The sequence below is a fragment of the Dermacentor andersoni genome, chromosome 3, assembly GCF_023375885.2.
Source record: "Dermacentor andersoni chromosome 3, qqDerAnde1_hic_scaffold, whole genome shotgun sequence".
In the NCBI taxonomy this organism is placed as follows: Eukaryota; Metazoa; Arthropoda; class Arachnida; order Ixodida; family Ixodidae; genus Dermacentor; species Dermacentor andersoni.
In genome coordinates, this window is record NC_092816.1 from 230,654,031 (window position 1) to 230,673,380 (window position 19,350).

Consider the following 19,350-nt stretch of genomic DNA (forward strand, 5'->3'; position numbering starts at 1 on the left):
CTCTCGAAAGTTATCGCCGACATTGTACGTTCATGCTCCACTCAACACAAGCTGACTACCTCATACCATCCTAAAACCAATGGCCTGACAGAGCGGTTAAACCGTACTTTTACCGATATGCTGTCCAAGTACGTTTCCAAGGACCACCACGACTGGGACATTGCCCTGCCTTACGTCACATTTGCTTATAATTCTTCCCGGCACGACACCGCCGGATTTTCTCCCTTTTATCTACTCTACGGTCGCGAACCGACCTTGCCCCTTGACACGGCACTTCCTCCTGCTTCGATCTCAACAAGCGAATATGCGCGTGACGCCATCACCCTCGCCAACCATGCACGCCAGCTTGCCCGTGCTCGACTGACGGACTCGCAAACCACTCAGCAGCGTCAGTACAACGCCTGCCACCGTGACGTACAGTTTTCGCCTGGTGCGCTCGTGCTATTGTGGTCGCCCTCTCGTCACGTCGGACTTTCAGAAAAGCTCCTTTCGCGATACACAGGGCCCTACCGCGTGCTGCGCCAGGTGACGCCTGTGACGTACGAAATTGCTCCTGTGAGCTCAACCTCGTCATCTACTCTGGCATCTAGTGATGTCGTGCACGTCAGTAGGCTCAAGGCCTACTACACTACTACACTGCTTCCGAGTCCGGCCTTTAGTCGCTCCGGGACGGTGCTTTTGCCGCCGGGGGTAGTGCTACGGAATAGTATTACCAATGACGAAGAGGCGAGCAGTAAGAAGATGACGACGACGATTGGAGGCTAGCGCAGGCTGTTGCCTCTTGGCCAAGTGCGGCGCATTACGGTGTAAATATACTTGTATATAGCTTTTCATCTGCGTCTTCTTACGTAACAATATTGTCAGCAGCAACGGTGTGTGCCCTGACCTTGACAAAGCCATGGCAGTTGCTCTGTCCCCGATACCAAAGTCAGAGCACGATGACCGCCGATTTTTAGGGATTTATGCATATTACCGCCATTTTGTGCCCAATTCTGGTGGCATTGCCGAACCTTTGCAACAACTCATCAATAACGATGCCACATTTGTTTGGGGCCCAGCACAACCCGGCAGCTTCCACTACCTCCAGTGATGTCTACAGACACCACCGATCCTTGGTCACTTTGAAACCAAGGCCGACACAGAAGTGCATACTGATGCTAGTAACGTTAGTCTCAGAGCGACACTCGTACAGTTTCAAGCTGGTGTTGACTGCATTATTGCGTATTCCAGCCGAGCATAGTGTGCTGCTGAAAAAAACTACTCAGCAACTGAAAAGGAATGTCTGGCAGTCGTATGGGCTATCCAGAAGTTCCAGCCAAACTTGTACCACCACTCTCTCTGCTGGCTGGCGAATCTCAAGGATCCTTCAGGCCGTCTCGCAAGATGGAGCCTTCGGTTGCAGGAATTTGATGTGACACTCGACTATAAGTCTGGCCAGAAACAGCATGGACGCTGACTGTCTCTCCCGCACACCCGTCGAACCCACACCACCAGATACTGATGACGATTCTGGTTTTCTTTGAACTCTTCCGTCTTTAAACCTAGCTAAAGAGCAACGCCAAGCTTCTGAGCACCAGCCCTTGATTGAATGCCTTGAAGGAAGCCACTTACAACCCCCGCGGCAGTTCGCGTGTCCCATGTCCTTTTTCTGCCTACACGGCGACATCCTATACAAGCGGAACTTTCACCCTATGGCAACCATTTTCATTGTTCCCGCTCCTCTCCACGACGACGTTCTACGTGCATGCCGCGACGAACCAACGTCCGGGCATCTTGGTTTAACATGTACTCTGGCAAAGATCAAGCAACAGTACCACTGGCGAAAACTCACAGAAACCCTGAAGCGGTACGTCAGAAGTCAAGATTGCCAGCGTCACAAAGTTCCACCACTGAAACTGGCCGGTCTCCTTCAGCCTGTACGACCTCCTTGCTCACTTTTTCAACAAGCCAGGATGGATTTACTTGGCCCGTTTCCCAAGTCTTCAGCTGATAACCGCTGAATCGATGTCGTCACCGATTACCTAACTCAATTCGGCGAAACACAAGCCGTTCAGTGAACTACTGCTTCAGATGTAGCCAACTTCTTTTTCAAAAATATCGTCCTTCGTCATGGTGCTCCCACTGTCGTCATCACAGACTGTGGTACGGCCTTCACTGCCCAGTTGGTCCGAGATATTCTGCAGCTCAGTGGAACAACGCACCATACAGCAACTGCGTATCACCCCCAGACTAACGGGTTAACTGAGCGTCTCAACAAAATGATTGCGGATATGCTTTCTATGTATGTCGCCCCGGGTCATAAAAACTGGGACGAACGGAATCCTGCTTGGTCCTTTGGTTGACTGAAATCTAAGGTGTTCCTGATTCTACTGTATTTGCGATTACCTTAGTAAATACTTTGTAGGCAACGGACAGTAAGCTGATCGTTCTATAATTTTTCAAGTTTCTGGCGTCCCCTTTCTTATAGATTAGGATTATGTTAGCATTCTCTTCCAGGGGTACAGCGGTGGCATAGAGGTAGAGCATCCACCTCGCGTGCAAGAGGACCATGCTTCGAATCCCAGTGCCGCGCAATTTTACACTGGATTGAAGAAAAAAATGCACGTGTTTATAAAATTGCATAAACCGGCCTGGAGTATGGCCTGATCCCGGTGACCAGAACCAGTAACGCACTCCCTCACCAGAGCAGGATTAGCCACCCAGGTGCAGTACTTGGCCACAACCTACTATATGAATACAACAATCAAACCCCGGCCCTCAGTCCCCAGCAGCTGCGAAGCAACTGACCACGGTGGCGGTCAGACCTGTGACGCAGCAGAGGGTGCTAAGATTCCCTCGTTCCGGACAGGCCGCCATTGGAATCTGAACCTGGCAACATTTAATGCTAGAACGTTATCTAGTGAGCGGAGTCTAGCAGCGCTATTGGAGGAATTAGAGGGCAGTAAATGGGATATATAGGGCTCAGTGAAGTTAGGAGGACAAAAGAAGCATATACAGTGCTAAAAAGCAGGCACATCCTGTGTTACCGGGGCTTAGCGGAGAGACGAGAACTAGGAGTCGGATTCCTGATTAATAAGGAAATAGCTGGTAACATACAGGAATTCTATAGCATTAACGAGAGGGTGGCAGGTCTTGTTGTGAAAGAGGTACAAATTGAAGGTTGTACAGGTCTACGCCACTACATCCAGTCATGATGACCAGGAAGTGGAAAGCTTCTACGAAGATGTGGAATTGGCGATGGGTAAAGTCAAAACAAAATACACTATACTGATGGGCGACTTCAATGCCAGGGTAGGCAAGAAGCAGGCTGGAGACAAGTCAGTGGGGCAATATGGCATAGGCTCTAGGAATAGCAGGGGAGAGTTATTAGTAGAGTTTGCAGAATAGAATATTATGCGGATAATGAATACCTTCTTCCGCAAGCGGTATAGCCGAAAGTGGACGTGGAGAAGCCCGAGTGGCGAGACTAGAAATGAAATAGACTTTATACTCTGTGCTAACCCTGGCATCATACAATATGTGGACGTGCTCGGCAAGGTGCGCTGCCGTGACCACAGGATGGTAAGAACTCGAATTAGCCTAGACTTGAGGAGAGAACGGAAGAAACTGGTACATAAGAAGCCGATCAATGAGTTAGCGGTAAGAGGGAAAATAGAGTAATTTCGATCAAGCTACAGAACAGGTACTCGGCTTTAACTCAGGAAGAGGGCCTTAGTGCTGAAGATATAAACGACACTCTTATGGGCATTAAGGAGTGCGCAATAGAAGTCGGTGGTAACTCCGTTAGACAGGATACCAGTAAGCTATCGCAGGAGACGAAAGATCTGATCAAGAAACGCCAATGTATGAAAGTCTCTAGCCCTACAGCTAGAATAGAACTGGCAGAACTTTCCAAGTTAATCAACAAGTGTAAGACAGCTGACATAAGGAAATATAATATGGATGGAATTGAGCATGCTCTCAGGAATGGAGGAAGCCTAAAAGCTGTGAAGCAGAAACTAGCAATGGGCAAGAATCGGATGCATGCGTTAAGAGACAAAGCCGGCAATATCATTACTAATATGGATAAGATAGTTCAAGTGGCTGAGGAGTTCAATAGAGATTTATACAGTACCAGTGGCACCCACGACGATAATGAAAGAGAGAATAGTCTGGAGGAATTTGAAATCCCACAAGTAAAGCCGGAAGAAGTAAAGAAAGCCTTGGGAGCTATGCAAAGGGGGAAGACAACTGGGGAGGATCAGGTAACAGCAGATTTGTTGAAGGATAGTGGGCAGATTGTTCTAGAAAAACTGACCATAGTGTACTAATAACTCTTCCCTGCTATTCCTAGAACCTATGCCATATTCCCCCATTGACTTGTCCCCAGCCTGCTTTTTTCCTACCGCGGCATTTTTCAGTCGTATCATGGCGTCCTGAGTTCCGAGCTCATTTCGGAACCCGATGACGGTATTTGGGTAGAGCCCCAAATCTTCCAGGTACCTCTCCCACCTGTTCATGAGTACATGCTCCAACGCTTTGCCCACACAGGACGTAAACGAGATCGGCCGGAGGTTCTCAATGTTGGGTGGCTTGCCCGGCTTGGGAATCAAGATGGTCTTGGCTGCTTTTCATTGCCGGGGTAGTGACCCGGCTCGCCAGCAAGTGTTGAAGTATGCCGTATGATACAACTGAAAAATGAAATCCTCGATAACACTACCAACACGAAAGATAAGCGAGCCATCTTGGGTTTGGACCTGCAGAGCGCTTTTGGCAAAGTGAGACACTCTGCGATCCTGGCACAGGTGTCACGGCTAAACATTGGCAAAAGAACATATGCGTACATCCAAGGATTTTTTGACGGAGCGGACTACCAAAATCATCGCCGGTGACCTGCGGCTCCAAAAGAAGAAGCTTGACAGTGTCAGGAACCCCCAGGGCTCGGTCATCTCGCCATTACTTTTCAACCTTGTGATGATAGGGGTGGCCGAGCGCCTCTCGGGAGTCGCGCGGGTCCGACACACCATTTATGCCGACAACATAACGCTCTGGGTCCCAGGAGGAAGCAACGGACACATCGAGAGTACATTGCATGAGGCGGTTGACGCTATCGAGGGGCAGCTGGACGCATCTGGGCTCGTCTGCTCCCCAAGCAAGTCTGAGCTGTTGGTGATTCCTCTGAAAAGAGCAGCTAGGAAGACGAAAGGCAACGAACCTGCGAGAGAGCAAGACACAATAAAGATCAAGATGAGCCGCGGTCACATGATCCCGGTTGTTGAGAAGATCCGAGTGCTGGGGATGCTGATTGAGCGCAAACGAGTCAACGGCGAGACGGTCAACCGTCTCGTGGCCAAAGTCACCACGGCCATCTGCCTCATTAAGAGGGTGTCACACAGAACAGCAGGCATGAAGGAAGAAAGCCTCACCCGGCTAGTGGAATCCTTCACTATAAGCCACATTACATACATTGCTGTTTTCCACAACTGGAGGCAGTGCGAGCGAAATAAGATCAATGCGCTCATACCCAAAGCATACAAGGCTGCACTCGGACTTCTCGACTGCACAAGCACCGACAAGTTCCTGGCCCTGGGAGTGCATAACACCCTGGAGAAAATCGCTGAGGCACAGAGGACCGCTCAGCTCGCGCGGCTATCAGAAACAAGAACGGGCAGACAAGTGCTGCGTGGCCTAGGCCTGGGGCCAAAGGAAGGGGACCCGAAAATACAGAAGTGCCTGTACCGGACGCAATTAGTAGACGGCCCTGAGTTCCACAAAGAGCAGCGGGCGGCGAAGTCCAAGGCGCTCATCGATCTCCACGCCAAAGACAGGGATGCCGTGTTTGTGGATGCGGCAAAGTATCCACACGACAGAAAGGCATTCGCCGCGGCAGTCGTCTGGGCATCGACCGGTGCAACAAGAACAGCGGCGAGTGTGTGGACTCGAGGGGCGCATCCAGCCGAGGAGGTGGCTATTGCCCTGGCCATCGTCGAACCCGAGTGCACGACTGTGCTCTGCGATTCTAGGACGGCAGTGCGAAATTACGCCAGAGCAAGGGTGTGTGGTGAAGCCACGCATGTGTTGCGTGTAGTCAATCTCGCGAGTGAAAATCGGTGTGTGGTGATTAAGTGGTTTACGGCCCACATGGGCAGTGATGTGTCAAATCGCGGCAACGCAAACCACAACGAGACGGCGAACATGGTGGCGCGAGGACTAACCAACCGTGCCGCTGCTACTGCGGTCGACCCGTGGGGGTGGTGGGAAACCAAGGACAAAATGACTTCCTACAATGAAATTGTGAAGTGGTACAGACTAGAGCGAAGGACTATGCCGCCACCTCATCCGGGCTTGACCCGAAAGGAGGCAATTTTATATCGACAACTTCAAAGGGGGTCGTTATTCACCCCGGTGCTGATGAGGCACGTGTGTCCAAGTGTTTATGAAAGTGACCTGTGTTGTGTGTGCCGGAAGGAAAGAGCCACTGCAGCTCACATCCTTTGGGACGGTGCTAAGAATCCGCACGAAACTGCAACGATAACAACGATCCCGCCGCGGCTCGAGGCCGCAACAAGGTGCTATTGTCACGTGGTGGTGACGTTGAAGAACACAGTAGCAATACTGTGAACGACAAAACTGACTTTTATTGGGCGAACCTGTGCCCACAAAACAGGCTACAATTATAGCACAACGATAGCGGCGAACACGGTCGGCGATCGTCGAAAATCTGATCAGCGGGTCAAGCGCGTCGGCTTTTATAGAGCAGTCGTCGAATGTTCCAGACTAATCGTTCGGACCCGCGTGCCTTCCACAAAGTTCTACACCATTTGCGTCATGCGATGAAATCAGATAACATAAGGTTCGGCGACAACAGACAGCGGATAGAAGCATCGATAACTTGCCAGAAACTTCGGATACATGCAGGCGCGTCCCACGCTGTGCGATTACATTTGTTAGGCGGCGAAACGTGGTTGTTCGATACAGATAAGTACACGTGTCAATACCCCCCTCTTAAGAAGCATCGTCCCGATGCTACAAACATAAGAGAGCGAAACACAAAAGGACACTTATTAAACATAAGCAACAAAAAACGAAAAGAAACAAAGTCCAAAGGTCAGTTACGCGAAGCCCAAAACTTCATTAACGCTGGTGGCTTGAGTCGCACAACGTGGACTATTTCAGGTCATGAGCGGCGCCGCTGTGATAGCGAAATGCCGTCTGGCACGACCTCATAGTCCAGTGCACCAATACGTCGGACAATCTTGTACGGTCCGAAATAGCGACGCAAAAGCTTCTCGCTCAGTCCTCGTCGGCGTATAGGGGTCCAAACCCAAACACGGTCACCGGGCTGGTACTCGACAAAGCGTCGTCGGAGGTCGTAGTGTCGGCTGTCAGTCCTCTGCTGTTTCTTTATTCGCAGGCGGGCGAGCTGTCGGGCTTCTTCGGCGCGCTGGAGATAGTTAGCGACGTCAAGGTTCTCCTCGTCAGTGACGTGCGGCAGCACGGCATCGAGCGTCGTCGTCGGGTTCCTGCCGTAGACCAGCTTGAACGGTGTGATCTGTGTTTTTTCTTGCACCGCCGTGTTGTAAGCGAATGTTACGTACGGCAGGACGGGATCCCAGGTCTTGTGTTCGACGTCGACGTACATCGCTAGCATGTCGGTGAGGGTCTTATTCAGCCGCTCCGTAAGACCATTCGCCTGCGGATGGTAGGCCGTTGTCCTCCTGTGCTTTGTCTGACTGTATTTCAGAATGGCTTGGGTGAGCTCCGCTATAAAGGCCGTTCCTCTGTCGGTGATGAGGACTTCTGGGGCGCCATGTCGCAGCTGGATGTTTTCGACAAAGAATTTCGCCACTTCGGCTGCGCTACCTTTCGGCAGTGCTTTAGTTTCAGCGAAGCGGGTGAGGTAGTCCGTCGCCACGACGATCCAATTATTTCCGTTTGTTGACGTCGGAAAGGGACCCAGCAAGTCCATCCCGATCTCCTGGAATGGTCGGCAAGGAGGCTCGATTGGCTGTAGTAAACCGACTGGCCTTGTCGGCGGTGTCTTGCGTCGCTGACAGTCTCGGCATGTTCTGACATAACGGGCGACGTCGGCGGTCAGGCGCGGCCAATAATACTTTTCTTGTATCCTCGATAGTGTCCGGGAAAATCCGAGGTGTCCAGCGGTCGGATCGTCATGTAGGGCGTGCAATACTTCTGGACGAAGTGCTGACGGGACAACAAGAAGGTAGTTGGCGCGGACCGGTGAGAAGTTCTTCTTCACGAGTAGATTGTTTTGAAGTGTGAAGGAAGATAATTCATGCTTAAATGCCCTCGGGACAACGTCGGTGTGCCCTTCCAAATATTCTACGAGGCCTTTTAGCTCCGGGTCTGCCCGTTGCTGTTCAGCGAAGCCTTCCGCACTTATCATTCCAAGGAAGGCGTCGTCATTCTCGTCTTCTTGCGGCGGCGGGTAAATGGGGGCGCGTGATAAGCAATCGGCATCGGAGTGTTTTCGTCCGGACTTGTAGGTTACAGTGATGTCGTATTCTTGTAGTCTGAGGCTCCACCGCGCTAGTCGTCCAGAAGGATCCTTTATATTCGCTAGCCAACACAACGCGTGATGGTCACTGACGACTTTGAATGGCCTGCCATAAAGATAAGGGCGAAATTTAGCTGTCGCCCAAACGATGGCTAGGCATTCCTTTTCGGTCGTAGAATAGTTGACTTCCGCTTTTGACAGCGACCGGCTAGCGTAAGCTATCACTTGTTCGACTCCGTTTCTCCTCTGGACTAGAACGGCACCGAGGCCTAGGCTACTGGCGTCAGTATGGATTTCTGTATCGGCGTACTCGTCGAAGTGCGCAAGTACCGGCGGCGACTGCATGCGTCGTTTGAGTTCTTCAAATGCGTCGGCCTGCGGCGTTTCCCACTTGACACGTCTAACTAAATGTGATGTTGAGTTCAACGGCTCGGCGATGCATGAAAAGTCCTTGACAAAGCGCCTGTAGTAGGCACACATGCCAAGGAATCTACGTAATACCTTCTTGTTGATGGGTTGCGGGAACTGTGCGATGGCAGCTGTCTTTTGCGGGTCTGGACGGACACCAGATTTGCTGATTACGTGGCCTAGGAACAGAAGCTCATCGTAAGCGAAGCGGCATTTTTCCGGCTTCAGAGTAAGCCCTGACGACTTGATGGCCTCTAGTACTGTCGCAAGCCGCTTGAGGTGATCGTCGAAATTTTCGGCGAAGACGACGACGTCATCCAAGTAAACGAGACAGGTCTGCCACTTCAATCCTGCTAACACCATGTCCATGACGCGCTGGAACGTTGCAGGCGCCGAGCACAGTCCGAATGGTATAACCTTGAAGTCGTAGAGGCCGTCTGGGGTGATGAAAGCCGTCTTTTCGCGATCTCTTTCGTCGACTTCTATTTGCCAATAGCCAGACTTGAGATCCATCGACGAGAAGTATTTAGCGTTGCAGAGCCGATCCAACGTGTCGTCTATTCGTGGGAGGGGGTAAACGATCTTCTTCGTGATCTTGTTCAGACGACGATAATCGATGCAGAAACGTAGGGTTCCGTCCTTTTTCTTTACCAGGACAACAGGGGATGCCCACGGGCTTTTCGACGGCTGGATGATGTCGTTGTGCAGCATTTGGTCGACTTGTTCTCTTATAGCTGCACGTTCTCGCGGCGAAACTCGGTAAGGGCTCTGGCGGAGTGGTGAAGCGCACTCCTCGGTGATTATGCGATGCTTGGCAACTGGTGTTTGCCGAATCCTCGATGACGTCGAAAAGCAGCCTTTGTATCGTCGGAGCAGACTTCTGAGCTGCTATTGCATAATCACGGGGAGACTTTGATTAATGTCGAGTCTGGTTCGGGAACCATCGTCGTCGGGTAGATGCGGCGGAATCCGAGAGGACAAACGCATTACTGGTTTCCAGAATTTCCTCGATGTACGCGATCGTCGTGCCCTTGTTGATGTGCTTGAATTCCTGGCTGAACTTTGTCAGCAACACTTCAGTTTTCCCTCCATGCAATCGAGCGATCCCTCTTGCGACGCAAATTTCACGGTCTAGCAGTAGACGTTGGTCGCCTTCGATGACGCCTTCTACGTCAGCCGGTGTTTCGGTGCCGACCGAAATAACAATGCTGGAGCGAGGCGGGATGCTCACTTGGTCTTCGAGCACACTCAAGGCGTGGTGAATACGAGGGCTCTCCGGCAGTATCGCTTTATCTCCCGACAGCGTTATTGACTTCGACTTCAGGTCGATGATTGCGCCGTGTTGGTTCAGAAAGTCCATACCGAGAATGACGTCTCGTGAACACTGTTGGAGGATAACGAAGGTGGCAGGGTAAGTCTTGTCATGAATGGTTATTCTTGCCGTGCAGATTCCAGTCGGCGTGATAAGGTGTCCTCCAGCGGTTCGAATTTGAGGGCCTTCCCATGGAGTTTTAACTTTCTTCAACTGCGCGGCGATGGGTCCACTCATGACGGAGTAATCGGCTCCTGTGTCCACTAAAGCGGTGACTGCGTGGCCGTCGAGAAGCACGTCGAGGTTGGTGGTTCTTTGACTGGCGTTGCAGTTAGGTCTCGGCGTCGGATCACGGCTGCGTCGTGTTGAACTGAAGCTGGAACGTCGCGTCGTCAGGTCGTCTTTCGTCGGTGTAGTCTTGGCTTCCTGATTTCGTCGGGACGGCGGCGTGTCGTTATGTCGTCGAGGTAGTTTCTTCGGTGTCTTCGTCGGCGGCGGAGGATCTTCGTCAGTTCGACGAACAGCAACCGCACCTCCATCGGTTGCTGCTTTTAGTTTTCCGGATACGGGCTCGCTGACCGGCCCCGGGCTGGGCCAGTGTATGGTCGGCGTTGCGGCGACAGGTAGTGGCCTGGTGATGGTGAACGCGACGGTCGTCGAGAGCTCCACTGAGTAGCGGCGAGGTAGTCGGCGATATCGCGAGGGCGTTCACCTTGCTGCGGGCGCAGAGCATTCACGGCGAAACCTCGCAGTCCCATCTCCCGGTATGGGCATCGTCGGTAGACGTGACCTGCTTCCCCGTAGTGGTAGCAGAGCGAGCGGTGGTCAGGAGCGCGCCAAACGTCGGTTTTCCTCGGGTAGCTGCGCTGGCCGACGGGTGGGCGTGCTGGCGGCGGCGGCGGTGGTCGACGGAATTGCGGCGTTACAGGGCCCTGGCGCGGTCGCGGAGGAGCACCTTGACGGCGTACGACGGCGGCGTAGGTCATCGCTTCGGGCTGGGGTTGCGCTAATTGAGGTTGCACCTCCGGAACGCCAGGCGACCGCTGAACATCATCTTTGACGATGTCAGCGATGGAGGCCACTTGAGGCTGCGACGACGAGAAGATCTTCTGAAGCTCCTCTCGTACGACTACCCTGATAGCCTCGCGCAGGTCGTCGGAGGCCAGTGATTGAACTCCGGCATAGTTTGTAGAGTTGGTGCGGCGGTCGAATTGCTGGTTTCGCATCTCGAGTGTCTTCTCGATGCTAGTGGCCTCGCAAACAAACTCGTCGACGGTCTTCGGTGCGTTTCGTATCATACTGGCGAAAAGTTCCTCCTTTACACCACGCATTAGTAGCCGGACTTTCTTTTCCTCGGACATTTTCGGGTCGGCGTGGCGGAATAGGCGGCTCATTTCTTCTGTAAAAATCGCGGTGGTCTCGTTAGGCAGCTGCACTCGGGTTTCTAGTAGTGCTTGGGCTCGTTCTCGGCGCACGACGCTAGTGAATGTCTGCAGGAAGCCGCTTCGGAAAAACTCCCAGGTCGTTAAGGTGGCTTCTCTGTTCTCGAACCACGTCCTGGCAGCGTCTTCCAATGCGAAGAAGACATGTCGCAGTTTGTCGTCGCTGTTCCAGCTGTTAAATGCAGCGACCCTCTCGTACGTATCGAGCCAGGTTTCCGGGTCCTCGAATGTTGAACCGTGGAACGTAGGGGGCTCCCTGGGCTGCTGCAGCACGATGGGGGATGCTGGGGCTGCCATTGGGGTGGACTTGGTGGCAATATTCCTGCTCGTCTCAGGTAGAAGTCCGTGCTCTGGGGGCAGTCCTTGCGGTCGGCGGCTAGCACGCTGGTCTTGGGCGACGTTGGTTTTGTCCTCGGGCTTCGGGCTTGGATCGCGGCTTTGCGGGGGCGTTCGGTACATGAACGCACAAGCACCTCCACCAGATGTCACGTGGTTGTGACGTTGAAGAACACAGTAGCAATACTGTGAACGACAAAACTGACTTTTATTGGGCAAACCTGTGCCCACAAAACAGGCTACAATTATAGCACAACGATAGCGGCGAACACGGTCGGCGATCGTCGAAAATCTGATCAGCGGGTCAAGCGCGTCGGCTTTTATAGAGCAGTCGTCGAGTGTTCCAGACTAATCGTTCGGACCCGCGTGCCTTCCACAAAGTTCTACACCATTCGCGTCACGCGATGAAATCAGATAACATAAGGTTCGGCGACAACAGACAGCGGATAGAAGCATCGATAACTTGCCAGAAACTTCGGATACATGCAGGCGCGTCCCACGCTGTGCGATTACATTTGTTAGGCGGCGAAACGTGGTTGCCCGATACAGATAAGTACACGTGTCACTAAGATCAAGATGTCCAAGCCCAGGCCGTCCAGCAGATCTCGGCGGCCCTCGAAAGGCAACAACCGAGCGAAACCGGAAGGAGGCTGCCACCCCAAAAGAGGGGCAGGCGCGGTCGACCAAAGGGAGTAGTGCGGCCGCGGCCGAAGTAGAGGCGCCACACGCTGCGAAGACGTCATGGCCGCGTCACGGTAACACCTCCCTAACAGGGGAAGGCTAACCGTTCTGCAGGCATTCATAACAAAGTTTCTTCACTCACTCACTCACCGTGGCACTGAAGTCGCCCATCAGTATAATGTATTTTGTTTTGACTTTACCCATCGCCAATTCCACATCTTCATAGAAGCTTTCCATTTCCTGGTCATCTTGACTGGATGTAGGGGTGTAGACCTGTACGACCTTCAATTTGTACCTCTTATTAAGTTTCACAACAACACCTGCCACCCTCTCGTTAATGCTATAGAATTCCTGTGTGTTACCAGCTATATCCTTCTTAATCAGGAATCCGACTCCTAGTTCTGGCTTCTCCGCTAAGCCTCGATAGCACAGGACATGCCCACTTTTTAGCACTGTATATGCTTCTTCTGTCCTCCTAACTTCACTGAGCCCTATTATATCCCATTTACTGCCCTCTATTTCCTCCAATAGCGCTGCTAGACTCCCCTCACTAGATAACGTTCTAGCGTTAAACGTTGCCAGGTTCAGATTCGAATGGCGGCCTGTCCGGAATCAGGGATTCTTAGCATCCTCTGCTGCGTCGCAGGTCTGACCGCCACCGTAGTCATTTGCTTCGCAGCTGCTGGGGACTGAGGGCCAGGGTTTGATTCTTGTATTCATATAGGAGATTGTGGCCAATACTGCACCAGGGTGGCCAATCCTGCTCTGGTGGGGGAGTGCATTACCGGTTCTGGTCACCATGATCAGGCTGCACTTCAGGCCTGTTTATGCAATTTTATCAACACGCGGATTTTCTTTTTTCTATCCGGTGGAAAATTCTGCGACATCGCGATTCGAACCACGGTCCTCTAACATGTGAGGCGGATGCTCTACCTCTACGCCACCGTTGCACCCGCAGTCCTGTACCTTGCATTGCCTAAGTCCTGTCAACTATGAAGTTATTCCAGACGAAACTTCGCACCACTCCCGTAGACCACGTTCCTCTGACATTTTTCGTGTTACCAGGATGAAGTGCTACCACTTGCGCTGACTCTCATCTACAAACTTTGTTGTGCGACCCCTGTCCTCACATCCATTGTCCTTGTCATTTCTTTTATTTTCTCCTCGTGGCATTTAACATCTCCCCAACTTTTTTTTTCTTTCTTTCTGGGGAGGTGGGGGCGGTGGGCCTAAATTTCGTCTATTCACATGAAGAAGTAGTCTCTCTTCTTTTTTTTTTTTTTCGGAGGGAGGGGTAATGGCATGTGCTAGTTACGCTAGAAGCCAAAGATGAAAAAGTGCGTGGTAGCTGCTGCAGAAACGAACAGTAAACGGCCATTCGTTTGGAACTGACCACTTTCCTTTTCCTCTCACGACAATATGCTGTGTATAAATAAAAACCTAAAGAAATGTACTTTGCAAAGATTTAAACTTCAAAAAGATGTTAAAGTGTGATATTTATTATAATTTGTGCAAACAAAGCTTTACCGAAAAGTAGAGGAAATGTTTAAGATGTTCAGCGGATAACATTAAAAGACTGAAAGGCAACGATATTCTGGAGTATGCAAAATCTTCTTACTCCCATTTCCTATGGACCATGAATGTTCTGTAGAAGAGCTTCTTGTTCGGCTAATGGGTTTCAATATTGCGACACGGGGTTTAGCACTACAAGTGAAAGAGAAATGGAGAAGAGAGAAAAGACTAAAGAATACCACCAGTTGAAGTTTACTCGTGTAAAAAAAAATGCATTTCATAGCATATGAGGTGATCACAAGGGCAGATAAATGATTGTCATTATATTCCCTTGTGATCAACTCATAGGCTATAGTATGCAACCCGATACAAAATGCACCCATGTGACACAAACACAGTTGAACCTCACTATAATAAAATCGGCAGGTGAGGCGAAAAAACTCGCTTTTGCAAGTATTTCATTGTTGCGAAACGAGACCGCACAGATAGGTAATGCGTCGCAAAACAAAACCTTACAGTCAAAATTTCGTCAGCCTGCTTTGTGGTAAGCTTGCTTGAGAATATAGAACCACATTGCTGGTTGTACAATGTATGCCGCATGCGTCGATCAGCAGTGGCAGCACTGCCGTGGAGCAGTATTCTCAGTCAATTGATTTCGGAGGTACGATCACTTTTGCGAGATCTTGCGTAACTCGGTTCTGGAGGAAGAGCAACAGCGCTCCAAGCATGCAGCAGCATTTCTCCAGTGCATGCTGTCACCCGTAGGCGCCAACACGTCCGGTGCCGAGCACGAAAGTTATTATATCTCGTATAACTGAAAGCAGTCGATCGAGATTGCGGCCTCTTTGCACAAATCTACATCCGGTGCTGAACCCGCACGCGATCCCTGTCAGGTGGAACCAAAACAAACGTTCTTGAAGCAAGGAATGTACATTCCTGGACGATCGCTCAATCACGGCCTGATGTGTGGCACTTCATGCTGCGATTGCCATTTCAAGCACCATAAACAATTCCACGCTGGTGGAAAGCGGAATCCCTTGTTTTTGTGGAATTTTTCTCGCCGAGGCACACATACCGCACTGCACTAGGCGTGCGAAAACCATCGTCACATGTCGGTAGCAACATGCTGCCACTTGAAACAGGTGATCAACAAAAAAGACGGCGGCCATGATGTGTTTCCAGCACTCGGTTGTTTTTTTAAACAAACATGGCGGTGCCCACGCATGTGTAATGTGGTCGTATCTTATGCAATTTTAGTGCAAAGCACTCACATTTAAGCACATTTTGAAGCCTGCTAGTCTTGCATGAGCAGGTAATATGTGGAGTTATGTTTAGGCAAATTTTGTTGATGCGAGATTGCAGTACAGCGACACTTCCTCGCCAAGAAGTACGAAATGCACTGAATTCTATAGGCGTTCGCCAGGAATACGAAATTTCGTTGCCACGAGAATTTCCTTGTCACGGGATTTCATTATTGCGGGTTTCACTATCGCGCATTTCGACTGTAAACTTCAGCTGGTGGTAGTGCTTTATCCTGCATCTCTTCTCTCTTTTTCTTCCAACTGTGGCGCTAAAGACCATGTTTTGCTAAAGACATTACAGTTTCAATGTTCTAGCTAATAATTAGTAGCTGTGCCACAATAACTGCTTTCTGCCAAGCAGAAGCTGCCTCTTTCCAGTAGGTGCCAGAAATATTGTCCAAAACGTCAAGACTCTGCTGGGCTGAGCACAGCGAATCTCCACCATACACTACAAAGACGCAGCAAATATATAAAATCATGCCAACGCTTCTATGACATCTCAACTGGCACAAGAAATCAGTCAGCCCTCAAAAGGCATAAAACGACACTTGCTGCCAAACAGCTGACGACTGTCCGGGCTGGCTTTGTGTGTCTCTATTGTCTGAAATAAAAGAATGCGATTGGTCACCATCTTCAGAGTCAGTGCTACGAGTGGCATCCAAACAATCATCTCAGGATCCAGCAAAATTGCGAGACCAACATTGTTCTTGTGAGAGCTCAGCTACCCAAGAGTCTGCCATCTTACTGGGTGAGCACCTTCGCATGATTCCTAGAAACCGCCCCAGCATGGCATTAACTACTCAGAAAATAGAAGTCCACACTTCTGACTGCATAGTAGATGGCACAGAAAGCAAAGGGCCTGCGAGGCTGCAAATAAGCAAACGCCATGAAACAAGCACTAAATTGGCAATGTGAAGATGTTCCCGTAACGCGTCAGTGGCAAGAAGTGGTGGACGAAACTTTATAGGGCACGACACCACCATCAACCTACCTGGCACAGTCAGCGGGCGTCATGCCCTGCGAGTCCCTGGCAGTCGGGTCGGCCCCGTACACCAGCAGCAGCTCCACCTGGCAGGCCTGGCCACTTCGCGCAGCCACATGCAGTGCCGTGCTGCCTTTGTCCTACGCACACACACAGCACCAGTTGCAACGGGCAGCAACAAACAAAGATAGAATGGCCAAGTTTCCAGTCTGTGCAGTTAAATACGAGATTTGTGGGTTTGCGTACTGCCCTGAAGTTGTAGCATGCAAACTGAGTGCTATGAGCCTCGGCTTTCCTACAATGTCAGAGCTTTCACATCTAAATTACAAATTCTTGTCTAATTACAAAGGCAACAGAGACTTGCAAGGCAAATGGCAAAGTGCTTAGTGTTAGCCATAGACAACCATCCACGTAAGTGATAGTTGCAGAGTCGCCCAAGAAATCTGGATTATTAAACAGAGTGGATTGCACAGAGAATGATGACATGGTGCAATCTGTATACAGCACCAGAAAGCCATTGGAGATTTACAGTGATGGACATTATGGGTAACTGTATGGTGCATTGTTGCGCTGCACGCCACCGTACAGAACAAGGTCATGCAACTGCCATTCTTTCTGCAGGCCACCCTTCAGTGGGCCATTGCCCCCCTGCCCAACTGCTTCGTGCATAGCGAGGTAGCCTGGACGCTCCATCACCACCTGCCATCTCACACGGAATACCTGCCCGTCCAACCCGAAGCGGATCATCGTCTTTTCACTTTGCCTCCGTTCCTGGCCACGAACGCACTTTCCGTCTGGCAACGTGGCTGTACTATCAGCGAGGCCGCCCCGTCCCAGCTGCTACTTAAACCGGAACTGTTTCTTGGCCAGTTGGGGCACGCCACCGTACGGAACAAGGTCATGCAACTGCCATTCTTTCTGCAGGTTAATTACCTTGCAAACGCAAGCTGCTTCCGTGCCAATGACCGTTTTCTAATTGCGGTGTCGTGCCCCCCTGAGTTGATTAACAGTTGTCGCAATCATTTATGCAAGTTGTTATACTCCTGTTACGTCACTTTTCACAATGTATCTCTTTTGCTTATACTGGCTGACGACACGGAATTGAACCACGGTCCTGCCACAGGCACTGCTTCTTCACTTGAATCTATTTCCAAAGCACTAACTCGCTTAGAATCTTCCCAAAGCACCGTGCTAAATGAACTCGCACTAATCCGCACTTCCCAAACTAACATTGAAGCTACGATCAGTGCTCTTTCAGCTCATGTTGATATGTTAGAAAAAAGAGTTGATGAAGTTCAATCACTGCACTTACAGCTTTCTTATGGCATAAGTGACTATGTCGCTAATCTGGGTTGCCAATTAAAAGCGCTGGCTGAAAAATGTGACGACGCGGAAAACCGACAAAGCCGTTCTAACCTGCTGTTTTTGGGAATTCCCGATGCTAACAACGAAAGCTTTGCACAATCAGAAATGCATGTAACCTCATTCTTATCCAAGAAGCTTAAAATTTCCATTGCAGCAGCTGATTTAGAGCGTGCAGACTAGGTCGCTTCCAGAAAAACAAAAATCGTCCCATCATCGTCAAATTCGCACGTTTTAAAGATAAAACCGCCATCCTTCGAGCAGCTTCCAAACTTAAAGGCTCCTCTCTTGCGATTCGCAAGGATTTACCTACGCGCGTGCGCACAGCGCGGCAAAAGTTATATTCGTTTGGTATACAAACGGGCTCCCAATTTAAAATTCGTTTTGACAGGCTCATCATAGAAAACAAGCAGTTTGTCTATGACGCCGAGTCTGATTCAGTCATAGAACTAACAAAGTAGCCATTAACTCGAATTGAAAATCTTCCATTTTCCCACTCTACCCTACCCAGTTATGCGCCGTCAAGGGGCCCCACATTTCACACAATGAAAGTTGTGTTAACCAATGCTCGAAGCTTCATGCCGAAAAAAGAAACACTGGAAACTATCATCACGGATGATGACACTGACACTGTTGTTATCACAGTCATGGCTAAACTCTGATATCCAGGAGCACGAACTTCTGAACAACCCATCGTATACCGTTAATAGGCAAGATAGGATCAGTCGTCGAGGGGGGGGGGGGGTCTTGGTATTTGTCAAACAATGGCTGGTCTCTTCTCGCTTATCTACTGAATGTCACCACGAGATCCTTTGTCTCAAGATAGTACTGCCGACAAGCACAACCATACTGATTTCTTGTTACCGTCCCCCTGATTGTGACATTACATTTACAAACGAACTTAATTCCATCATGTCCAATCTAATCTCCTGTTTTCCTCATGCTAATCTCGTGCTATGCAGCGACTTCAACTTTCCGGATATTGACTGGGAAATCTGCATGGCTTCAACCCGCACGTCCAAAGATTTTCTAGAAGCAGTTCTTATGCACAATCTTAGCCAAGTAGTTACCAGACCTACTCGCAGTAATAACATTCTTGATTTAGTACTTACGACCAATAATGAACTAATAAATTCATTACAGTATGTTAAAGATGTTAGCTATCACAACATTTTGTTTTTTAACATAGCTATAGAACTTCCTACCCGCCAGCTGTCTACTAAATACATCCGAGATTACAATAAAGCAAACTTTGCAGAAAATAAGAATGAGGTAGAATAATTTTTTGTAGACTTCCATCACTCAGCCCCTTCCAGAACAGTTGAGCAAGACTGGTTACTCTATAAACATAAACTTTTGTCTCTTCTTGATGCTCATGTTCCTCTTATACGTATTCGCGGGGATGCCGGCAGACCCTGGTATTCGAACAACCTTAAAAAACTATCTAGGAAAAAAAGTGCATTTTTTGCGAACTCAAACGACGCAACAATCCGCAAAAATGGGAAGATACTTGACGG

General features: G+C 50.1%; 1 protein-coding gene across 1 annotated transcript in view; it reads right to left on the bottom strand.

Moving 5' to 3' along the window:
* The window catches only part of Git (ARF GTPase-activating protein GIT1), a 306,764-nt gene that overhangs the window by 207,722 nt on the left and 79,692 nt on the right, over nucleotides 1-19,350 (bottom strand). The window contains exon 6 of the mRNA XM_050183502.3: nucleotides 16,481-16,611. Within this exon, the coding sequence (XP_050039459.2) occupies nucleotides 16,481-16,611 (131 nt within the window). The remainder of the gene's footprint in view (nucleotides 1-16,480; nucleotides 16,612-19,350) is intronic.